General features: G+C 47.2%; 1 protein-coding gene across 1 annotated transcript in view; it reads left to right on the forward strand.

Annotated features, from left to right (window-relative positions):
- ENG (endoglin) overlaps nucleotides 1–24,475 on the forward strand; it is a 79,011-nt gene that overhangs the window by 53,420 nt on the left and 1,116 nt on the right. The window contains exons 8-15 of the mRNA XM_075324303.1: nucleotides 179–306; nucleotides 6,920–7,060; nucleotides 8,030–8,065; nucleotides 8,221–8,328; nucleotides 10,195–10,395; nucleotides 12,831–12,885; nucleotides 15,734–15,835; nucleotides 20,634–24,475. The exon at nucleotides 20,634–24,475 is cut by the window's right edge and continues 1,116 nt beyond it. Of these exons, the coding sequence (XP_075180418.1) occupies nucleotides 179–306; nucleotides 6,920–7,060; nucleotides 8,030–8,065; nucleotides 8,221–8,328; nucleotides 10,195–10,395; nucleotides 12,831–12,885; nucleotides 15,734–15,835; nucleotides 20,634–20,752 (890 nt within the window). The 3' untranslated portion in view covers nucleotides 20,753–24,475. The remainder of the gene's footprint in view (nucleotides 1–178; nucleotides 307–6,919; nucleotides 7,061–8,029; nucleotides 8,066–8,220; nucleotides 8,329–10,194; nucleotides 10,396–12,830; nucleotides 12,886–15,733; nucleotides 15,836–20,633) is intronic.

A 24,475-nucleotide genomic window follows, 5' to 3' on the forward strand; every position in this document is an offset into this window, starting at 1 on the left:
ATAACAATATACTGTAGGGTTAAGTTGACCGTATATATGGTCCTTTGGTGTAGGGGGTTTTGTAAAAATAAATGGTGAGGGGTGTGTTTTTCAAAAGCAACATATTTTGATGTAATAAGTAATCATTTACTTGTCTTTAAAGTAAAAAATATTGCATTTTCCTTTCCCGGGACCATAGGTAAAAAGGAAATAGCACTAACAACTAAGCAACCAGTGGACCGGTGCACAGAACTGTTACAGGCTACCATGCACTACATGTGCAATAATGAGCAGCTGATCATTTCAGTCAGCAAAGAGCTCATGGAGGTAAATCATTGGGAATTTAAAGGCTTAACAGAATTATTATTATTATTATTATTATTATTATTATTTGCTCTAAAGGCAGAATTAAAGGGTTTTTTCTCCATGAACAAAGTTTATTTTAATCAATAGATCTTGGAATAATAATCATTTCCACAATTGGATGTCTTTAAAAAAAATGTTCCTGTGCTGAGATAATCTCATATATGTGTCCCTGCTGTGTACTGTGTAATGGCCGTGTCTGACCGTACAGGAACATGGCCGGATCATATCACATCTCCTGGGCAGGGGAGGAAGTAAAAAAAACTATACATACATTACAGCACTGGATTGCAAATTATTTTTTGAGATAATTTTTAAAAAATAAAAAACAGGCAGGGAAATGTTTTACCTCACAAAAAGAATCAGCTATGGTCCTGTGCTGTAATGTCTGTATACTTCCATTTATGTCCTCCCCTGCCCAGGAATTGTGGTATGATCAGACCATGTCCCTGTACAGTCAGACACAGCCATTACACAGTACACAGCAGGGACACATATATGAGATTATCTCAGCACAGGAACATTTTTTTTACACACATCCAATTGTGGAAATTATTATTGTTCCAAGATCTATTAAACAAAATGAACTTTAATATTAATTTTGTTTGTGGAAAAACCCTTTAAGTAACTTTTAGCTAGTCTTCATTAAATGTTTTATACCATGCTGCTGCTCTATTAGGGTACACTCACACGAGCGTATGACTCGGACGAGTGCAATGTGAGAATATCTCGCATTGCACTCGGACCAATGTTATTCAATGAAGGAATGCAGATGGGGGTCAGCTTTCTTCTCATCCAGATTCTCGTTCAGCGAAAAGTTGCAACATGCTGCGTTTGTCAGCGAGAGCCGTGTCACCCGCACCCATAAACGTCTAAGGGGGCGAGTGAAACATCGGACTGCACTTGGTTGACACCGGAGTGCAGTGCGATAATTGCATCAGCTGACAATGGTGGAGATGGGGAGATTAATCCCTCCCTCACCTCCGCAGCTGTGATCCGATCGCAGGATCAGATCACAGTTGCGTGACACTCGGCTCATGCTGGCAGCAGAGCGAGAGCCGAGGGTCATTGGCATATCGCTTCTGATGCTCTCGCATCGGATGCCATACGATCATATGAATCCAGACTAATGTCGGCGTCACACGGGACGATCTATTGTGCGATCGTACGAGCGATCGTACCCGCCCCCGTCGTTTGTGCGTCACGGGCAATTAGTTGCCCGTGGCACACAAAGTTGTTAACCCCCTGTCACACGCACTTACCTCCCGGGCGACGTCGCTGTGGGCGGCGAACATCCTCTTCCTGAAGGGGGAGAAACGTTCGGCGTCACAGCAGCGTCACACGGCAGCCGGCCAATTGAAGCGGAGGGGCGGAGATGAGCGGGACGTAACATCCCGCCCACCTCCTTCCTTCCACATTGCTGGCGGGACGCAGGTAAGCTTTGTTCGTCATTCCTGAGGTGTCACACGGAGCGAAGTGTGCTGCCACGGGAACGATGAACGGAGCACAGAAGGAGGACTGACATTTTGAAAATGAACGACGTGTCAACGAGCAACGATAAGGTGAGTATTTTTGCTCGTTCACAGTCGTTCGGAGGTGTCACACGGTACGATATCTCTGACGATGACGGATATGTGTCACTAACGACGTGACCCCGACGAAATATCGCCCGATATATTGTACCGTGTGACGCCGGCATAAGTCTTTCTCTATCGAGCTGATCCAGATGCTCTCTGCTTTCCTCCCTCTTCTCTAAGTATAAGGCCTCCTTTAGACATATATACGTTTTTCCCACATACAAGTAAATCAGATCAATTTTTTTAGATGAGACTTTGATCAGAGGGTGATCCAAATGCCTCAGTTTTTCTCATAAGTGGAGAAAAAACAAAACAAAATTTCTCCACCTTCTGTTTTCTGTCAGTCTGGGAAAATCGGACTGCACTCAGATGTCACCCAAGTGCAGTCCTTATGTTTTAACGGACCCATAGACTTGTGTTATCGACCCTTGGATCAAAATCAGACAGGTCTCCGTGATTTTGAGCTCAGTCCATGAAAAGTAAAATCCGGGAAGACCATGGGTGTTACGGGGGCTGTCGGATAATAAGGGAATGGAAGGCTATCCGACAGTCAGGGTCCACCGTGCAGAGCTCTGCTGCAGAGTATGGCAGAGGATAGGGGAAACCTGTACCACCAAAGCGGTACTGACACTGTTGCGTCACAGTGTCACCAAGGCCAATAGCGGCGTATACTGTTTAAGTCACAGCGACTACCTTATTAGCATAACATAGGAGTGGAAATGCAAAAGAGTGAGGAATACAACAAAAAAGTGCATAGAAGTCTCACAGTCTGTGAGCGTGAAAGCACCTTTCTCAGTTAACAGTCACAGAGACTAGGTGTAGTGTGTGCAATATGGCACCTACCTATGTCCGCTCCACTTGTGATGCAAGGGAACGGACAGCAGCAAGGCTGCTAGCTTGAAACTCCTGCCTATGACCGCTCCCCTAGTGTGCGAGGATACGGACTGCTGCAGGAGGCAGCATAGTGGAGCGTTACCCTAGAAGGCAACGACCACCTAACCTATCTATGTCCACTCCACTAAGGTGCGAGGACACGGACAGCAGTACGGCTGAAAGGTACAGGAGCGCTACCCTACCGATAGCGATCACCTCAGAGTAGAACCACAAGGCCCAGTCAGACCATGTGCAGCAAGCACCTGCCTATGTCCGCTCCACTAAGGTGTGAGGATACGGACCACAGCATAAGCTGCAAGGTACAAGAGCGTTACCCTACCGATAACGCTCACCTAGATAGAATACGTGCCGCAAGGGACATGCACAGAGCGTCTACTCCTATGCAGGAACCAAGAGGACTGAGCACCGGGCGGCGTGCGTCAGGGTCTTATATAGACTCTGTGCCTCATCCAAGATGGAGGACACCAGCCAATCCGCTGCGAGAACGTCAGCAATGACGTCACGCTGGCCTATCACAGAGCAAAGCGTCATAAGCACATGACCAGCGGCCAATCGGCTTAGAATGTGTCAGAGACATGTGACCTCGTGTCAGCAATGATGTCACCCGCACATGTGCAGTGGCTCCAAGATAGGACTTAGTCTCCAGCGCTCGCACATGCTCAGTAGCATGGAATCAGAACATAGTCTCCAGCGCCACACAGACCTGGGACCAAGAGAATAACATAGCCAGACCACAGCAAAGGATAAGGAGACACGCAGATCCCCAGAAACGGGAACCGTAACAATGGATAGCAGTTGTACTAAAAAATAAGACATAGGGGCACTTTGCACGCTGCGACATCGCAGGCCGATGCTAGCCGATGCTGAGCGCAATAGTCCCCGCCCCCGTCGCAGCTGCAATATCCTTGTGACAACTGCCGTAGCGAACATTATCGCTACGGCAGCTTCACATGGACTCACCTGCCCTGCGACCGTCGCTCTGGCCGGCGACCCGCCTCCTTATTAAGGGGGCGGGTCGTATGGCGTCACTGCGACGTCACACGGCAGGCGGCCAATAGGAGCGGAGGGGCGGAGATGAGCGGGATGTAAACATCCCTCCCACCTCCTTCCTTCCGCATATCCTACGGAAGCCGCAGTGACGCCGGTAGGAGATGTTCCTCACTCATGCGGCTTCACACACAGCGATGTGTGCTACTGCAGGAACGAGGAACAACATCGGACCATTGCGTCAGCGTAATCATGGATTACGCCGACGCTGCACCGATGATACAATTACGACGCTTTTGCGCTCGTTAATCGTATCATAGAGCCTTTACACACTACGATGTCGCATGCGATGCCGGAAGTGCGTCATTTTCAATTTGACCCCCACCGACATCGCACCTGCGATGTCGTAGTGTGCAAAGCCCGCCTTAGGCTACTTTCACACATCCAGTTTTTGCTCTGCGGCACAATACGGCGCTCTGCAGAAAAACCGCAACCGTTTTTTTTGCCGCCGGTTGCGGGTTTTTTTGCATAGACTTACATTAGTGCCGTATTGTGCCGCATGGGCTTGCGTTCGGTCCGGTTTTTGCCGCATGCGGCAGATTTAGCCGATGCCGCGGCCGGATGGAACGTTGCCTGGAACGTTTTTTGCTCCGGCAAAAAAAACCGCATCGCGCCACATCCGGCCGCTGCAGCGCATTTTTCAATGCATGCCTATGGACACCGGATGCGGCGCGATGCGGAAAAAACCGCATCCGGCCACCGCATGCAGTTTCTTCCACTGCGCATGCTCAGTAGCATGCCGCAACCGGAAAAAAACGGACGGGACGCATGTAAAAACTTATGCAAAGGATGCGGTGTTTTCGCCGCATCCGTTGCATAGGTTTCACAGCCGGATTGATCTGCACTGCAAAAACCGGATGTGTGAAAGTAGCCTTAAAAAAGAGTGAATCAGCTCACCACCATGTAGTCATTCCAGGAAGGAAAATCCAGATGGTGCTCGTGGGTCAAGAAGGCTGTAGTCAATCAAAAAAAGGCGTATACCCAGCACAAAGAACGTCCATAGAAACTTGGACGATGGCGTCTGAAACGCGTAGATCGGAGGAGTTATGTTTTATTCCTTCTTCCCCGTTTTTTAACCATTATTGGAATAAAATAAAATTTTACCTTTATTCCAAGTTTCTATGGATGTTCTTTGTGCTGGAGATCCGCCTATTTTTGATAAAAAATAAGACATCTGAGTGAGCCCTTGGGTTTCAATCAGTGTTTTTGTATATGCAAAAAGACAGCCTGGGTTTCATCAGCCTTTTCGATCCAACTTTCATGAGAGTTTGTTCAATTTGTCAGTTTTTATCAGTTTTTCTAAATGAAACAAAAAAGGATGGAGGTTTCTCAAGCTTGTCCTATAAACAATACATGGATGGCATCCAAGTGCTGTCCCATTGTTTTCACAAAATCTTAGCCTTGCATGGGTGTTTGGTCCATGACTCGGATCTAGATTGGACATGTCTCTGATTTTGTGCTGACTTCTCCGGCTGCAAACATACACAGACGTGTGAATGGCACCATAGACAGTAACAGGTACACGTTCCATCTGTGAAAAACACAGATAAGACTTTTTCGCAAAAAAACTGGAGTCTGAATGAGCCCTAAGGCTAAGGCTAGTTTCACACTTGCGGTGAACGGTATCCGTTGCATTGCGTTGTGTAACGGATGCAACGGATGTGTTGCATATAGTGGCACAACGGATGCAACGGATGCTGCAAAACAACGCAATTCGTTTAGATTTTTTTTTTACAGTTTTACTATTGTGAACGATCAGCTGATCGCTCCCTGCAGCCGACCGCCGGTGATCAGCTGAGCGCTGTCACTTGCCGGCCGCCGGGTGATCAGCTGATCGCTCCCTGCAGCCGACCGCCGGTGATCAGCTGAGCGCTGTCACTTGCCGGCCGCCGGGTGATTAGCTGATCGCTCCCTGCAGCCGACCGCCAGGTGATCAGCTGAGCGCTGTCACTTGCCGGCCGCCGGGTGATCAGCTGATCGCTCCCTGCAGCCGACCGCCGGTGATCAGCTGAGCGCTGTCACTTGCCGGCCGCCGGGTGATCAGCTGATCGCTCCCTGCAGCCGACCGCCGGTGATCAGCTGAGCGCTGTCACTTGCCGGCCGCCGGGTGATTAGCTGATCGCTCCCTGCAGCCGACCGCCAGGTGATCAGCTGAGCGCTGTCACTTGCCGGCCGCCGGGTGATCAGCTGAGCGCTGTCACTTGCCAGACGCCGGGTGATCAGCTGATTGCTCCCTGCAGCCGACCGCCGGTGATCAGCTGAGCGCTGTCACTTGCCGGCCGCCGGGTGATTAGCTGATCGCTCCCTGCAGCCGACCGCCAGGTGATCAGCTGAGCGCTGTCACTTGCCGGCCGCCGGGTGATCAGCTGAGCGCTGTCACTTGCCAGACGCCGGGTGATCAGCTGAGCGCTGTCACTTGCCGGCCGCCGGGTGATCAGCTGAGCGCTGTCACTTGCCAGACGCCGGGTGATCAGCTGATTGCTCCCTGCAGCCGACCGCCGGTGATCAGCTGAGCGCTGTCACTTGCCGGCCGCCGGGTGATCAGCTGATCGCTCCCTGCAGCCGACCGCCGGGTGATCAGCTGAGCGCTGTCGCTTGCCGACGGCCGGGCCCTCAGCTGAATGTTCGGCCACCGCGAGCCAAAATAAAGTTTGATTTAAAAAAAAAAAAAAAGAGCATGCGCAGTGAAATCCAGAGGATTCCGCTGCTCAAAACAACGTTACATGCTGCGTTCCTCCCGCTGGTCGGAAGCAATGGAGCGTCGCCCAGCGGAAGCAACGCAGGTCCTTTTGGTACAATCCGTCAACCATACAAGTCAATGGGAAACAGCGGAATCCGTTAACGGATTCCGCTGTTTTCCAAAAGGGCGGATTGTAACGAAAGGAAAACAACGCAAGTGTGAAAGTACCCTAAGGCATCTTTACATGATCTATGTTTTTATACCTCAGTAGTAAATAAAATTTAGCAAATTCAGTTGAAGTTGTTGCAATGATGAATGTAGTCGTTAACACTGAATATTACACTATCATCACCGTAATAAGTCTTTTTTTATATCGTAGGTCTGCAATCTGCAAAGTGTTGACGACATAACTTTTCTAGAGTCTCAGTGCTCAGCTAAAATTCGAGAAAACTATATCGTGTTGGAAACATCAAGGACAGAGTGTCAGACCGTCATGTCTGGGAACGAAATGATCAACAGCGTGAGTGACCTAAGACACTGTATATACCATAGACATGTGTGCCTTTCTGAGACCACAGTGCCTCCTGCAATACTAACCCTAGAGCCCCCGGAAGAGAGTCAGCAGCTGGGCCGCCATGAAATGCCCAGTACAAGAGCTCTCATAAAATGCTAATTAAAGGGGTTGTCCCATGAACAAAGTACATTTAATCAATAATGTTTGAATAAAAATAATTTCTACAATTTGATGTGTTAAAAAAATTTTTCCTTTCATTAGATAATCTTATAAATATATGTCCCTGCTGTGTACTGTGTAATGGCTGTGTCTGACTGTACAGACACATGGTCTGATCATACCACATATCCTGGGCAGGGGAGAACACAAGAGAGAGTATACAGACAAGACAGCATGGAATTGTAGCAGCTGCTGCTTTCTGTGAGGTAAAAGATATTATTCCGTTTTAAACGTTTTACCTCACAGAATGCAGCAGCTGCAATCCCATGCTTTCCTGTCTGACTACTTTCTTTTTTTTTAATCCCCTGCCCAAGAGATATGGTATGTTTAGACAATGTTTGTGCACAGTCAGACACAGCCATTACACAGCATGTAGCAGGGGTACATTTATAAGATTTTCTCAGCACAGGAACATTTTGTTTTTCACATCCAATTGTGGAACCTGTTTTCATATGGGGCAGCAAGGTGGCTCACAGGGGTTCGCAGTGTTGCTTTGCAGCACTGGGGTCCTGGGTTCAAATCCCACTAAAAGGCGTTTGTGTGGGTTTCCTTCTGTTTTCCTGCCACACTTCACAGCCATACTGATAAGGAATTCTGCCCGACAAAATTTGGGGTATCCTCCCATACTCAGTTCTGTACGACTGCTGTGTATAGGGGACTTATATATTCCTATAAGGCAGAAGAAAAGAATCTCACTTATTCCTTCTGATCTTTCATTTTCATATGCATCTTCTATATATCTTTTTCTTTCTCTAGATAAAAGTAAAAAGGAATGGCATCGATATTTTCGAGGTAAGACTATATATAATTGTGTTACAATAACATTGTATTATGATACATGTGCTCCTTGAGTTTGGTTGCGCCTTTCTGCTATGCTGTATATATAGAACAGATAATTGTTTATCAATAAAAGCTGCAATAATCTTATATGTATATTTATTTCTTAGAAAATAGTTCTCTGCAAGATTCCCAAACTCAAAGTGGAAGTATTTCAAGACCCTGACTTCACTCTGCCTACCAAGATATTCGACGCTGATAAGACCACCTATGTGCGGGTAGGTTCTTTTGGATTGGGGAAACTAATAACACATTGATGGGCGCAGTGATAACACACACATATTAGCAGGAATGTAGCTTTTAGGGCTGCGGATAAAGCAGTCACAACCCAGACCTGGTGCTTGAGGTAGCCCAAAGGTCATACTTGCCAACCTTTACAAATGAAAAAGGCCACCACCCATTCCCTGCCCTATTCTTCATCCCTTCAATGTCTATTGATGGAGCATCCGAAGCAGGAAAGCTTCCGGGAGAGCTGAATCCCTAGATTTACTTAGAAGCTTCTTTAGAACCCAGAATGTCATGATTCTGCTCTCCTGCAGAGCCTTTGCTGGGCCTCATATTTTTCCCGAATTCCCAGTCATGTCCTGTGTGGTGTGGGAGGGGTCTGTTCTTTGGAGCCTTGTTCCAGGTAATTTCTCCATTTTATCTTGGAGCTGTTTCACCCGGAACGCCACCAGTGATAGTTCCTGTTTCGCCGTGCACGTGTCTGGTTCCCATAAGTGTCTGACCTGATCTTGTTCCGTTACCTATTTCAGCTGTTCCCCTCCCATCTACTTACCTACTGACTTGATTCCCTGAGTCCCTGACCTCGGCTCGTCCCCTGACTCGGCTCTGCTCGCTCCCTTGTACTTACGTGACCTCTCTGTTTACCGACCCCAGCTCGTCCCCTGACTCCGGCTCTGCTCGCTCCCTTGTACTTACGTGATTCTCTGTTTACCGACCCCGGCTCATCCCCTGACTCCTGCTCTGCTCGCTCCCTTGTACTTACATGATCTCTCTGTTTACCGACCTCGACTTGTCCCCTGACTCCTGCTCTGCTCGCTCCCTTGTACTTACGTGATTCTCTGTTTACCGACCCCGGCTCGTCCCCTGACTCCGGCTCTGCTCACTCCCTTGTACTTACGTGATTCTCTGTTTACCGACCCCGGCTCATCCCCTGACTCCTGCTCTGCTCGCTCCCTTGTACTTACGTGATTCTCTGTTTACCGACCCCGGCTCATCCCCTGATTCCGGCTCTGCTCGCTCCCTTGTACTTACATAATCTCTCTGTTTACCGACCTCGACTTGTCCCCTGACTCCGTCTCTGCTCGCTCCCTTGTACTTATGTGAGCTCTCTATTTATCGACCCCGGCTCATCCCCTGACTCCGTCTCTACTCGCTCCCTTGTACTTATGTGACCTTTCTATTTACCGCCCCTGGCTTGTCCCCTGACTCTGGCTCTGCCGGCTCCTTTTGTCATTTATGTTATCTCCTGGCTTTTGACCCCTGGCTTGTTTGACTGCCCCTCATTAGGTGTGTCTAGTGACACCTAGTGTACAACCTGGCAGATCCACTCCACTAGTGTGCCTAGCAACACCTAGTGGTTTGTGTCTTATTTCACCCGGGTTCTCGTCATCACACCAGATTTGCCAACCCTTCTGAGTGCCAATATCTCCACTTTTTCCGTGTGCCTCCTGGATATTCCATATTCCAGAAGAGATGGCAGTAGTATAAGAGACATGGTCCATGGGAGCTGTTACAGTTTTTACATTGAGTATAGGAGCTTTAAGCTACCTCTGATTATAAGCTGAGTATATGCTCCGAGAATATCCGAAGCATCAGAGAAGGTTTTCATCAAAATATCTGTGTCGCCAAACTTGAACATTCCTCCTATATCTTCCCTACCAGAGGACTCAACCAATTTGAATCCAGCCCTAAGTACATAAGGTGTGCCATCTTAGTGACCAAATTATAATTTTTTTCAGTTCTCCTTCTCCTGGATTGTCACCCCTAGGGCATGGATGGAGGGGAGGGGTGATGGAGACCAAGTATATGAGTTGTCGGCCAAAGTTTGACCTATTCTTTTCTCACTGTTCTTCTGGAAGGTGGAAACTAACCTCATAAACCTGTCGATATGTGAGTGTGATTTATCGGTGGGCAACAAGACTGTGATGCTGAACAAAAGCCGGCCCCAGTTTATCAATGACAGATTCTTCTGGATATTTAACACTCAAGGATTATCACTGCCAGCCACATCCTCTGCCAAACTCAGCTGTTCCTTCTGTTATAGATATGATGTCCCACTGGTAAGTTTTGGGAGACGTAAAGAAGAATAGATGCTGAGCTCTGGTGTCTGAGGGGGGTCCAATGACCCCGTTGCCAGACCCAAGGCATCTGATTTGTGTTGAGGCAATTTGATGTAGAAAAATAGCCATAAAGTTTTAAATAGATTTCACATCTTCTCTTTATTTTCTAGAAATACATAATATATTTGCAACATTTTGAAAGGGATACATGGACCCACCTGTCCTCCAAAGTGAGAGCAGATCAATTACTAAAGAGGGTCGGTTTAGGGGTCCTCGATTTTTCCATGAGGATTTAATGGGGCATAAGAAAAGGGGCAAAAATGTAAAGATCATCTCACTAAAGACAATAAAATTGTGGAAAAATTAGGCTGGGCAATAGAGAATAGCAAATCGATTTACAGAACCCTGGACAGGAGTCCTGCTATCTGCCTCCTGCCTCTAGTATTCCCAGTGCTGCTTCTGATTTGTAGGCCAAGCGTGAGGTCATTGTTCTGGTGTGACAACGGGTCAATTAAACGGGTCGATAACCGCACACTACTAATGTGACAAATGGACCAGGATCCAGTGAATCAATTCGCTCATATCTATTGTCCAAGTATATCAAAATGGAGTGGACATATTAAGTCACTGGGGTCTAGGTGAAGGCACCAGGAACCCAAGAGCACCAGGCTTTGCCTATATCTCCAACACATTAAAGTGTAGGGTCAGTGCTTCCCCAATATCATGTAATTGCTGTGTGTTATCTTGTTTCCCCAAAACATAAGACACTATCTTATATTTTTTTTTGCCTTGAAAAAATGTGCTAGGGCTTATTTTCAGGGTAGAGCTTATTTTTGTGTAAACACGGGTTGGGGGTAAGTTTACCCTCCAAAAAAGGCAGACAATACAAGACGAATCATACTTACCAGACCCCGGACATCTGCATCGCTCCCAGGTCCTCCTGCGATCCACAGTGGGTGCTCCCAGCAGGTCGTTGTGTGCTCCACAGCGGTCTTCCCCTGCTTCTGGCCAGCACTGACGCATATCTGATTGCAGGAATATTACACACACAGAAACATCCGGACACAGCATACTGCTTCCGGTCGGCAGAACTGTGGAAGGCGAGGACCTACGGTGGAACGCACACACAAATTCGGTGATACTGTACTGCTCCAGGGACGCACTGGAACCTATGGAGGACCAGCAGTGGAACACATCGATGTGTTCCACTGCAGGTCCTTGATGCGTTCCACCGTAGGTCCTCACGTTCCTCTGTGTCCCAGGTCCCCAGAGCAGTACGGTATCACTGAATGTGTGTGCATGCGTTCCATATCAGCGCAGGTCCTTGATGCGTTCCACCACAGGTCCTTATGTTCCACTGCGTTCCAAATCCCTGAAGCAATACGGTATCACTGAATGTGTGTGTATGTATGCGGTCCACCACAGGTCCTTGATGCGTTCCACCGCAGGTCCTCATGTTCCACTGCGTTCCAAGTCCCTGAAGCAGTACGGTATCACTGAATGTGTGTGTGTGTGTGTATGCGTTCCACCGCAGGTCCTTGATGCGTTCCACCGCAGGTCCTCACATTCTACAGTGTCCTGTTCGGGGTCTGGTGAGTATGATTGCAAGAAGGTCTGTCTTCTCTCTTTTGGGGGTGTCTGCTTTCTTTAATGAAGTGTCCTGCTGTATTCTTTAACTTTTTTAGCTGCATGGAAACTTCATTAATGAACTGCAACTAGGGCTTTTTTTTCGGGGCAGGACTTATATTTAAGCCTAAAGGCCCCATCACACGCAACGACGTATCTAACGATATATCGCCGGGGTCACGGATTCCGTGACGCACATCCTGCATCGTTAGAGAGACGTTGTTGCGTGTGACACCAATGAGCGACCGTTAACGATGGAAAATACTCACCTAATCGTCCATCGATGACACGTCGTTCGTTTTCATTAAATCGTTGATTCTTGAGGTTGCACGTTGTTCGTCGTTCCCGAGGCAGCACACATCGCTACGTGTGACACCTCGGGAACGACGAACTACAGCTTATCTGCGGCCACCGGCAATGCGGAAGGAAGGAGGTGGGCGGGATGTTACGTCCCGCTCATCTCCGCCCCTCCGCTTCTATTGGGCGGCCGCTTAGTGACGCAGCTGTGACGCCGTACAAACTACCCCCTTAGAAAGGAGGCGGTTTGCCGGCCACAGCGACGTCGCTAGGCAGATAAGTCCGTGTGACGGCTCCGAACGATATTGTGCGCCACGGGCAGCGATTTGCCCATGACGCACAAACGACGGGGCGGGTACGCTCGCTTAGTGATATCGCTGCTTGTGACGGGGCCTTTACTCCGAAAATGCCAAATATTACTACTGGTAGGGCTTATTTTAGGGAAACACAGTAGGTATTCGCTTTTATTGATTGTGCCCATCTCATTTTATCCCCATTCTATACTATCCTAGGACTGTGTGTACGAGTTGTTGGATGTAACTATCGTCAGCAAGTCGAACCCTCAAAGTAAGTGATTTATATCATAGTCAACCTTTATTATTAGAAGGTTTATTATTTTCAGTTAAAGCAATTGTTAAGATGTAGTTTAACTGATCTGATAGGAGAAAGGAACTAATGTGAAAAGTAGTGGTTGGATGAAGAAGAGGAACATCACACACTTTCTCATTGATTCCCTATACTGGGAATAATATATTTCAGTATTGTCTGTACGGTCCCTTTAAAGAAAACTTTTGACAAATCATAGAGATATTTCAGACCTCCCTTAAATGCTAAAATAGAGGGACAGAAGTGCTCAGCTTTGCCCCAAAATGGGCCGAATAAAAGGTTTCCGAGTTAGCCCTCAATCGCAGAGTAGCGCAGCATTCGTCTCATCACTTCTGACTTTCCGTTTTTGCTTTTGTTGGGAGTTTCAGCAGCCGGACACACGCTGATCAAAAATATAATGATTTATAACCAATTTTGGAACCCACAAATTAATGAGGGATAAGCAAAAAAATGTAATTTACTGATGTGGAAATGTTTTATCTGAATATCACAGGGTGGTTTTATATGGTTCCCAATAGAAAGGAAAAATATGATTAGTAGTGCCTAAGCCTGGCTTCCACCCTTGTCCTCCGTTATAGCTGGTCTTCACTTCTGCACCAGGCATTCTTCACCCAGCACGTCTTGTGCTTACTAGGTCCCTCTGACATCATGACATTACGGCACAATGCACATTGAGGAGTCACAAGGCCTAGTAAAGGCAACGAAGTGCCCAGGATTCCAGGCTAAGGATGCCCGATGCAGAAGCGAAGACTGGCTGCCATGGAGAAATAGATTGCACACCATACCTGGCCTGAGGCGTAATTAGTGGAGGGGCTGGCGGGGCATTTGCACTGGGTGGAGCTCCTGTCCCTGCATTATCCCCAGGACCAGAGGCGTATGTAGGGGGGCTGGCGGGGCATGTGCACTGGGCGTAGCTCCGGTGCCTGCATTATCCCAAGGACAAGAGGCGTATGTAGGGGGGCTGGCAGGGCATGTGTCCTATGTGCAGCTCCTGTGCCTGCAATATCCTCAGGAGGATCGTAGGGATAATGCAGGCACAGGAGCTGCACCCAGGGCACATACCCCGCCAGCCCCCCCCAGATATGCCTCTGGTTCCGGGGATAATGCAGGCACAGGAGCTGTGCCTGAGGCACATCCCCCCCCCAGCCCCCTCCAGATATGCCTCTGGTCCTGCTGATAATGCATGCACAGAGGCTGCACCCGGGGCACATGCTCGCCAGCTCCCCCCCTACATACACCTGGAATCCTGGGGATAATACAGGCACAGAAGGTGCACGTGGGCACATGCCCCGCCGACTCCCCCTACCTAGATATGCCTCTGGTCTTGCGGAAAATGCAGGCATATGAGTGGCACCCAGGACACATGCCCTGTCAGCCCCTGTAGATATGCCTCTGATCCTGGGGATAATGCCGGCACATGAGCTGCTCCTGGGGCACTTGCCACGTCAGCTCACCCCCTAGATACACCTCTTGACCTGGGGATAATGTAGGCACAGGAGCAGCGCCCGGGGCACATGCCCCCCCAGCCCGCCCCCCCAGATACACATCTTGTACTGGGGATAGCGCAGGCACAGGAGCAGCACCCGGGGCACATGCTCCGCCAGCTCCCCCCCTAGATACATCTCTTGTCCAGGGGATAACGCAGGCACACGAGCAGCGCTCGGGGCACATGCCCCACCAGCCCCCCCCTAGATACGCCTCTGATCCTGGGGATAATGCCGGCACATGAGCTGCTCCTGGGGCACTTGCCACGTCAGCTCACCCCCTAGATACACCTCTTGTCCTGGGGATAATGTAGGCACAGGAGCAGCGCCCGGGGCACATGCCCCACCAGCCCCCCCCAGATACACATCTTGTCCTGGGAATAACGCAGGCACAGGAGCAGCGCCCGGGGCACATGCCCCACCAGCCCCCCCCCCCAGATACACATCTTGTACTGGGGATAACGCAGGCACAGGAGCAGCACCCGGGGCACATGCTCCGCCAGCCCCCCCCCCAGATACACATCTTGTCCAGGGGATAACGCAGGCACAGGAGCAGCACCCGGGGCACATGCCCCGCCAGCTCCCCCCCTAGATACATCTCTTGTCCAGGGGATAACGCAGGCACACGAGCATCGCTCGGGGCACATGCCCCACCAGCCCCCCCCTAGATACGCCTCTGACCAGGGCATTGCAAATAGAATTGTTCCTCTCTTATTCGCAACACAAAAATACAAATCAGATGCAAAGTGTCAATATATTGACTGATAGGATCCAAAGGGAGACAGAAGCAGACGGCACTTATCGGCATCCAAATAGCGGTATTTAATTAAATGTTTCCATGCAGGGGTACAAGTGGTGGGGGAGGGTGAGGGGAGCTCACAACGCCGGACGATGGCGGGCCGTTTCACACTCCTTGTGCTTCCACGGGTCCTTGACTGATAGACCCAATATTTGAGTTGGGAGTAAACTACGACATTGGGGAGCCAACAATGTTCTTCCTCTGGGACTAGTGATGTCACTGGCAGGGAGCAGCCAGCACAAGGGTTACAGCTGCCCTCAGGAAGCAGTGTGTGCTGACCCCAGAACATGGGGAATGGGGAGATGTGAGGGCAGGAAGGAAGCGACCCAGAAGCCAAAACAAACACACGGCTATTAGACGGGAGAAGAGGAACAGACACTGAATGCTCATCAGCTTATACAGGGAGGGAGGGGGATCGGGCCATGGCCAAATACTTACAGCAGGAACAGAGACACATAGAATAAGTGCATTGGAAAAAGTACAAAATATAGATAAAACGCAGGTCCCTAATGTTGCGTCTTTCCAGAGGGAGGTCTCGGCATGGAGTCCGTCCTGGGAATCACGTTTGGAGCGTTCCTGATTGGAGCATTGCTTACAGCCGCCTTGTGGTTCATCTATACCCGCACACGTGAGTACAACGCTCCACCCGTGTTATCATCCATGACAACATTTCAGTGTATACAGGACAATGCATTGACTGTATCTAGTGCTATGATCATCCCCACTAGAGACAAACCCCAATTCTGCACCTACAAACTGCAAAAGGTACCAATAAGATGTCATAATTGGAATTGTGCCCTTTACCCAACAAATTGTTCTCCACCGCTTGCTGTCAGTGAATGGTAATGTTATTTAACCCAATTTTCATTTTTGCATTTACATCAGACTCTCGGCTGCCATGATCACCCAGCGATTATGTGCAGGATCACATCACTTAAAGGGGTATTCCCATCTCCCAATATGTAGTAGGTGTAATAATAACAATATTACCAAATATCTCCAATTAGAAATGTAGTATAGTTCTCCAGATTAGCTATGTCTCTTACCTCATGTGCAGGGCATTGCAGTAGCTTAGGTATCCATGGTTACGACCACTCATATACTAACAGTTAGTAGCTAGTGGTTGTAACCATGGATACCTAATGAGGTAAGAAACATACCTAATCAGGAGAACTATACTACATTTCTCATTGAAGATATTTGCCAATATTATTATTATACCTATTGGTATAGGATCTTGGAGATGGGAATACCTCTTTAAGTGTCGCTGTCAGTGATTGATAGCAGCATTTAAGGGGTTAATGAAACAAGAAAATAAAAAATCAAGTGGTCGGCACTACTCTATTGTTCCTCCTGGAAGGCTTCAATAGTTCAATGGTGGATACACAGCAGGGGGACTCCGTTTTCCAAAGGAGATGAAAAAAATCAATGAGAGAAGTAGAAAATTATCCACGGCGGTTACCCTTTTGCTTTTGATCCATAAAATTCCTCTTTTTTTTGTGCACATAGGGCCCCCTTCACACATCAGTGATTCTGGTACGTATGTTCTAGTTTTTATACGTACCAGAATCATGAACATATACAGACCCATTAAAATAAAAGGGTCTGCGCACATATCAGTGATTTCTCATTGACGTGTATCCATGTGGCGCACACGTGTGTCCGTATGTTCTGCATTGAGACGTGTCGTTTTTCTCTGGCATCACTAATGTCCCACGGACTACACAGTGGTATGATCCGTAAAACACGGACCAGAAAAACATGTACATTTATAATAAAGAGCTTTTTAATACTCACCCGTCTCCAGCGATGCTGTCTTCAGCCGCTGCCGTCTCTGCTTCCAGGCCGGCTAATTATGCTCATGTATATTCACTGCACAGCCGACCCAGAAGTAGCTGCAGAGGGGAAACAGAGGCGGCCGGAGACAGCATTGTGGGAGACTTCAGCACCATGGACAGCGGTGGCGTGGACAGGTGAGTATAAAGGGTACTTTACACGCTGCAATATCGCTATCGATATCGCTAGCGAGCGTACCCTCCCCCGTCGGTTGTGCGTCATGGGCAAATCGCTGCCCGTGGCACACAATATCGCTAACACCCGTCACACGTACTTACCTGCCTAGCGACGTCGCTGTGACCAGCAAACCGCCTCCTTTCTAAGGGGGCGGTTCGTTCGGCGTCACTAAGCGGCCGCCCAATAGCAGAGGAGGGGGCGAAGATGAGCGGCCGGAACATGCCGCCCACCTCCTTCCTTCCTCATTGCCGGTGGACGCAGGTAAGGAGATGTTCGTCGTTCCTGCGGTGTCACACAAAGCGATGTGTGCTACCTCGGGAACAACGAACAACCAGCGGCATGCACCACCAACGATATTTTGAAAAGGAGCGACGTGTCAACGATCAACGATTTTTGACGTTTTTGCAATCGTTGATCGTCGCTCCTTGGTGTCACACGCTGCAATGTCGTTAACGGCGCCGGATATGCGTCACTAACGACGTGACCCCGACGATATATCGTTAGCGATGTCGCAGCGTGTAAAGCACCCTTTAGGCTCGCGCACTAGAAAATGGAATTTAATTAAGAAAATTCGGAACCCTCTGAAAGATTACCGCACCTGCGGTAAAAAAACGCAGCAAACCGCACCCGAAAACCGCATGCGATCTTACGTCGATTTGCCGCGGTTTTTCCGCGGGTTGTTCCCTGCGGTTTTTGACCATTATCTATGGCAAAAACCGCAGGTACCTGTGGAAAAAAAATGACATGCAATTCTTTTTGCTGCAGAAAACATGCAGCAAAACCTGTTGGTGAAAAAAACCGCAATGTGCGCGCAGCTTTTTTTTTTTTTACCATAGGTTTTGCTGGGGAAGGACTGCAGCAAGCTTATGAACATTTTCTGCAGCAAAACCGTGGTAAAAACCGCAGAGTGCGCACAGGCCCTTAGTGCCTGATACCCGTGTATTATCACGGATAGCACACGGAGATCACAAGTATGCAATAATCATTGCACATGGAGGGACATACGCACCTTTATCACGTCAGTGTGTTTTTCACTGACGTGTGAAGGAGGCCTAACAAATATATCAATGGGTGCCATATAATATTTTATACTGCTGGGAATGGCATGTAAAAGATTAAAGGGAACCTGTCAGGCCCCATATGCCTTGTAACCTACAAAGCAGGGTAATGTGTGGTGTAAAAGCCCCTTCCTACTCATCCCTGTGTTGTAATATTGTGTAATATGAATTTATAAAAAAACATTTTATAACTTACGTGATCCCTATGTAAATAAACAGAGGGACTAGTCCCCAGGGCATCGCTTCCCCCGTCTAGTTTGCCTTCTTTCCGTCAGGGCTGTGGAGTCGGAGTCGGAGTCGGAGTCGGAGCTCATTTTGGTGGAGTCGGAGTTGGAGTCGGTATAAAATGCACCGACTCCGACTCCTAAAATATATAATAAATTGGGGACAGGAGTGCAATGCAGAATGTGCTGAATATTTTACTAAATAATAACATTTAGTATAATGCTTATATTTAAGTGAAAAATTTATTGTAGTATAATGTGAACATCAGACATTTAATTGTTTTTATGATACAATAATCAAGATATTTGGATAGAACATAAAATATTTATTGGATACAACTTTAGAACACAAAAAACTAATAAATTGTAAATATGTAATATTATATATATATACACAGTGTATATACACACACAAGATATATATGTAATCTACTGTATATTACATAGTGTATTACATATTTACAATTTATTACAGTTTTTTGTGTTCTAAAGTTGTATCCAATAAATATATTTTATGTTCTATCCAAATATCTTGATTATTGTATCATAAAAATTATTAAATGTCTAATGTTCACATACACATATTCATGTACTACAATAAATTTTTCACCTAACTATAAGCAATATATGTAGGAGCCGGAGCCGGAGTCGGAGTCGGAGCCGGAGTCGGAGTCGGAGCCGGAGTCGGAGTCGGTGCAAGAGAATTTGAGGAGTCGGAGTCGGAGTCGGAGTCGGAGTCGAAGGTTTGGCTTACCGACTCCACAGCCCTGCTTTCCGTGGTATCACGTCCCTGTGGGTGTGATACAATGGATTTACATGAGAGACGTCACCGTCAGCTCCTGGAGATCCTGCGCGTGCGCACTTATCATTCGTGCAGCCTCCTTAGCCGGGTGTTTGCTTGGCGGCTTTAGATGCGCTCTGCTCATGGTCGGAAGCGCAGGAGTCTTCAGATCATGCGCAGTGAGTGCACTTGTGAAGCCGACAAGCGTACACCCGGCTAAGGAGGCTGCGCGAATGATAAGTGCGAATGTGCGGGATCTCCGGGAGCTGACGGTGACGTCGCTCATGTAAATCCATGGTATTACGCCTACAGTGACATAATACCACGGAAAGAAGGCAAACTAGACGGGGCAAAGCGACGCCCTTGGGACTAGTCCCTCTGCTCATTAACATAGGTAACACGTAAGTTCTAAAACTTTATTTATAACACAGGGATGGGTCGGAAGGGTTTTTAGGCTACACATCACCCTGCTTGTAGAGTACAAGGCATATGGGACCTGACCGCTTCCTTTTAGCCGTAGTGGTCGGATCTAGCTCCGCTCGCAGCTGCTAGGGGCAAATGCCGGCTGTATAACACAGCCGGCATCTGCCCTATGTGGAACGGGCTCAGCTCCACATGAACAGCATGTGGAGGGAAAGAGTTAATCTGTGGGGAAGTGGTCATTTCCATACAGCGGCACCACCGGAGAAGTAAAGCATTACAGGGATCTTATTAAAATCACTTATGTGCCCTTATAATACACGGATATTTCAGGTGCTACAGAACTCCATTTCCCTTTCTATAATAGTCCTATTGTCAAGGGAGGAATTTGGGTTGAAGACTGCTAATGGAGTCTTCGTTTGGGATATCCAGAGACGGTGCCGTATTAGCTATATATATCAGAGCCGATATTAATGTATCAGACATGAATACATGAGACATGTTCTCCTTGAACCAGCATCACCAACTAACTCGTGTATTAGATAGATCCAAGTATACAATATGCATGAATAACCTTGAAGCTAGACAGGGAGTACTTTTACTCCTTAATTTCTCACAGCGCAGTTTGTTTCTGTACATTCTTTCTGTGTGAAGCTACTGAAGACTTTGCAGCTTCACATTCTGGCTTCATTATCTTTGGTTAACTCCTTCATGACTTATACAGCTTAGAATTATATTTTGGGGTCTATGCGATGGCTACATAGACTGACAGATAATTATGCAACTACATCTACATTTTGATTATTTATATACACAGATATTCTTATTACGTTTGAACAAACAAGCTATAGCTCAGGCGACCTCCACACTATTATAAACCAGATAACTTCTACATTTTAAGCAATGTCTCATTCAATTTTCTCCTTGTAGGCTCCTCTTTTAAGATGCAGCCGGTTCCGACATTGCCTGGAGGCTCGGAGAGTAGCAGCACAAACCACAGTATCGACAGCACACAAAGTACCCCCTGCAGCACCAGCAGCCGAGCGTAACTGCGGTGCGGACCACCCTGCGGACCATCGCCAATACGGGAGACATTAAGAACGGTGTTTCTAAAGCTGTGACTTTATCGTGAAGGTCTTGAAGCAGATAACTTATGTCATGTCCAAAGCAACATAGAAGATCCATCTTGATAACGGTCATGGACACAAGATCAGCCATTAATTTCTACTTGACGGATAACAAAGCCACTAACACGAGGGAAGGAGAAGACGTATTCTAGAACCTTGGGAAGGAGAAAGATGGACACTTACCTCAGGACTGGTCTGATGGTGGAGCGTGGACAGTTGCAATTATTACTGTTTTTGTTTTTTTTTTTTATTAAGCTACATAACCAACCTAAGTATAAACCTCTGAATCCAACCTGCAGTATTTGCTTTTACATATCAGAAGACTTGACGGTCGTGTATCAGCGTGTGATTGTGCCGAGAGGCCATTTATCGACCATCTATAGAGTAGCAGATGACAAATACCTCAGGAACATTTGGAAATGGATACAAGGTGCCCCAAATATATAGAAGTAGTTGCAATGGCACTGACCTTCTCATCAATTATCCTAATATTTAACCTTAAAGGGATCCTGTCAAACAGATAAAGCTACCAGGGCGCCGCCTTGAAAGGCCGAGGATTAAACTGCCCACTCTCCAACAGTCGGACCCCCATTGATCGATACATTATCACCTATCTAATCACCTTATTTTCGCCTCCAACAGTCGGACCCTCATTGATCGATAAGTTATCACCTATCTAATCACCTTGCTTCCACCTCCAGCAGTCGGACCCCCATTGATCGATAATTTATCACCTATCTAATCACCTTGTTTTCGCCTCCAGCAGTCGGACCCCCATTGATCGATAGGTTATCACCTATCTAATCACCTTGTTTTCTCCTCCAACAGTCGGACCCCCATTGATCGATACATTATCAAATATCTAATCACCTTGTTTTCGCCTCCAACAGTCGGACCCCCATTAATCAATACATTATCACCTATCTAATCACCTTGTTTTCGCCTCCAGCAGTCGGACCCCCATTGATCGATACATTATCACCTCTCTAATCACCTTGTTTTCGCCTCCAGCAGTCGGACCCCCATTGATCGATACCTTATCACCTATCTAATCACCTTGTTTTCGCCTCCAACAGTCGGACCCCCATTGATCAATACATTATCACCTATCTAATCACCTTGTTTTTGCCTCCAACAGTCGGACCCCCATTAATCAATACATTATCACCTATCTAATCACCTTGTTTTCGCCTCCAGCAGTCGGACCCCCATCGATCGATACATTATCACCTATCTAATCACCTTGTTTTCGCCTCCAGCAGTCGGACCCCCATCGATCCATACCTTATCACCTATCTAATCACCTTGTTTTCGCCTCCAACAGTCGGACCCCCATTGATCGATACATTATCACCTATCTAATCACCTTGTTTTCGCCTCCAGCAGTGGGACCCCCATTGATCGATACCTTATCACCTATCTAATCACCTTGTTTTCGCCTCCAACAGTCGGACCCCCATTGATCAATAAGTTATCACCTATCTAATCACCTTGTTTTTGCCTCCAACAGTCGAACCCCCATTGATCGATACATTATCACCTATCTAATCACCTTGTTTTCGCCTCCAACAGTCGGACCCCCATTGATCGATACCTTATCACCTATCTAATCACCTTGTTTTCGCCTCCAACAGTCGGACCCCCATTGATCAATAAGTTATCACCTATCTAATCACCTTGTTTTCGCCTCCAACAGTCGGACCCCCATTGATCGATACATTATCACCTATCTAATCACCTTGTTTTCGCCTCCAACAGTGGGACCCCCATTAATCAATACATTATCACCTATCTAATCACCTTGTTTTCGTAACAGTCGGACCCCCATTAATCAATACATTATTACCTATCTAATCACCTTGTTTTCGTAACAGTCGGACCCCCATTGATCGATAAGTTATCACCTATCTAATCACCTTGTTTTCGTCTGACAATGCCTTAAAAAGGAAGGTCATGAGAGAGGAGGCAATATGTGGCCCATGGGCCCTTCAAGGTATTGTTCAGCGTCCAGTCCGGTGTTCTGTGCCTGGCATCCAGGACGCCTCTGATGATGATGACTAGACACCACAACACCAGGATTTTGTGTAAGGCCTAGTCATGCCATGTTATGATATTCTGGGCACAGTAGGCATCAGAAGGTTCCCCTCATGCCAGACCGAGGTTACCAGCATAGAAGGACTGGTACTAGACGCCCGGCCCGGTCAACACTAATCAAATTGCTTATTTCTTAGTGGCATGACCCAGCACCTATAGGTCGCCCGTTTTAACTATTATGGGGCAACATCACCTTTAGTTCACTCTTTGAGGCTGGGTAAAATGACGGACACCATGATGGAGCAAGACAGAACCTAATATTGGCTACCATTTGTGTCTGCCATGCTAAGAATTCAGCAACCCATCAATTTCATTCTTTTTATCTCATGATGCAGCAGAACAACGACTTAGGCCCTGTGCACGCGCTGCGGTTTTTGATGCAGTTTTTCAGAAATCTGCATCAAAATCTGCATGCCTTTCCTGAAGCCAGCAAAGTCTATGGGATTTAAGATTTGCTCTGCACACGGTGCGGTTTTGCTGCGGATTTTGATGCAGAAAAAATCTGGAGCATGTCAGTTATTGGTCAGGTTTAGCAGTGTTTTGTCATCCATTGACTTCAGCCGAAAAACCACATCAAGACCTCATCAAAACCACATCAAAACTGCATCAAAACCTCATAAAAACTGCACCAAATCCTCATCAAAACCGCACCAAAACTGCATGAAAACCTCATCAAAACTTCATCAAAACCGTACTAAAACTGCATGAAACCCTCACCAAAACTGCATTAAAACCTCATGAAAACTGCATCAAAACCTCACCAAAACCTCATCAAATCTGCATCCGGTTTTGACACTTTTTTTGCCACAGCCTGCAGATCTTGTGCTGAAAATTTCTGCACCAAATCTGCAGCATGTGCACATAGCCTAAAGCTACTTTTACTTTCGTTTTGCATTATTATAAGTCAATAGAGAGCAAAAAAAATCAGATCTGTGCAACGGATCGTTAATGATCAAGGCGGATGTGTCATAAAAATGTAATGAGCATATTGAGCAGATCTATAGAAAATGCACAAAAGTCACTGCATGTAAGTATTAACTCTGTAATCCACATGCTCTAAATTTTTCTTCCTCCATGCTTTATACTGCAGCTCTGAGTGCTCGGATAGGCTGCTGTGTACAGGCACTAGCCCATCAGGAGGTCACGGAGAGTAGATTTCCATCTGGCAGTAACTCTGCTACATGTTATGTCTATATCACTACAAATATAGGGCACAGCCCCCTCCCCCCATACTGTATCGGGATCAACATTTTGCTCCCATTTATATACACGTCATTCTATTGTGGGCCTCCTTGGGTGCAAGTCTGTCCTATTATACCCATCTGTAAAAAAAATTATTTCAATGTGTTTAATTTATTTATTTTTACTGTGTAAAAGCTATTAGTGTGTTTATAGTGTTTTATAAGGCTAGAGCTAGCCCGCGACATCTGCAATGGGTGGGTAGAACCGGAATAACGTAAGGGTCAAGTTACCAATCAGAAAGCTCAGACTTTGTTTTCTTTAGCGACCAATCACAGTGCTACTTTCATTTTTTTCTATAAAAAGGGTTTC

Source organism: Anomaloglossus baeobatrachus, chromosome 9, assembly GCF_048569485.1.
Source record: "Anomaloglossus baeobatrachus isolate aAnoBae1 chromosome 9, aAnoBae1.hap1, whole genome shotgun sequence".
NCBI lineage: Eukaryota > Metazoa > Chordata > Amphibia > Anura > Aromobatidae > Anomaloglossus > Anomaloglossus baeobatrachus.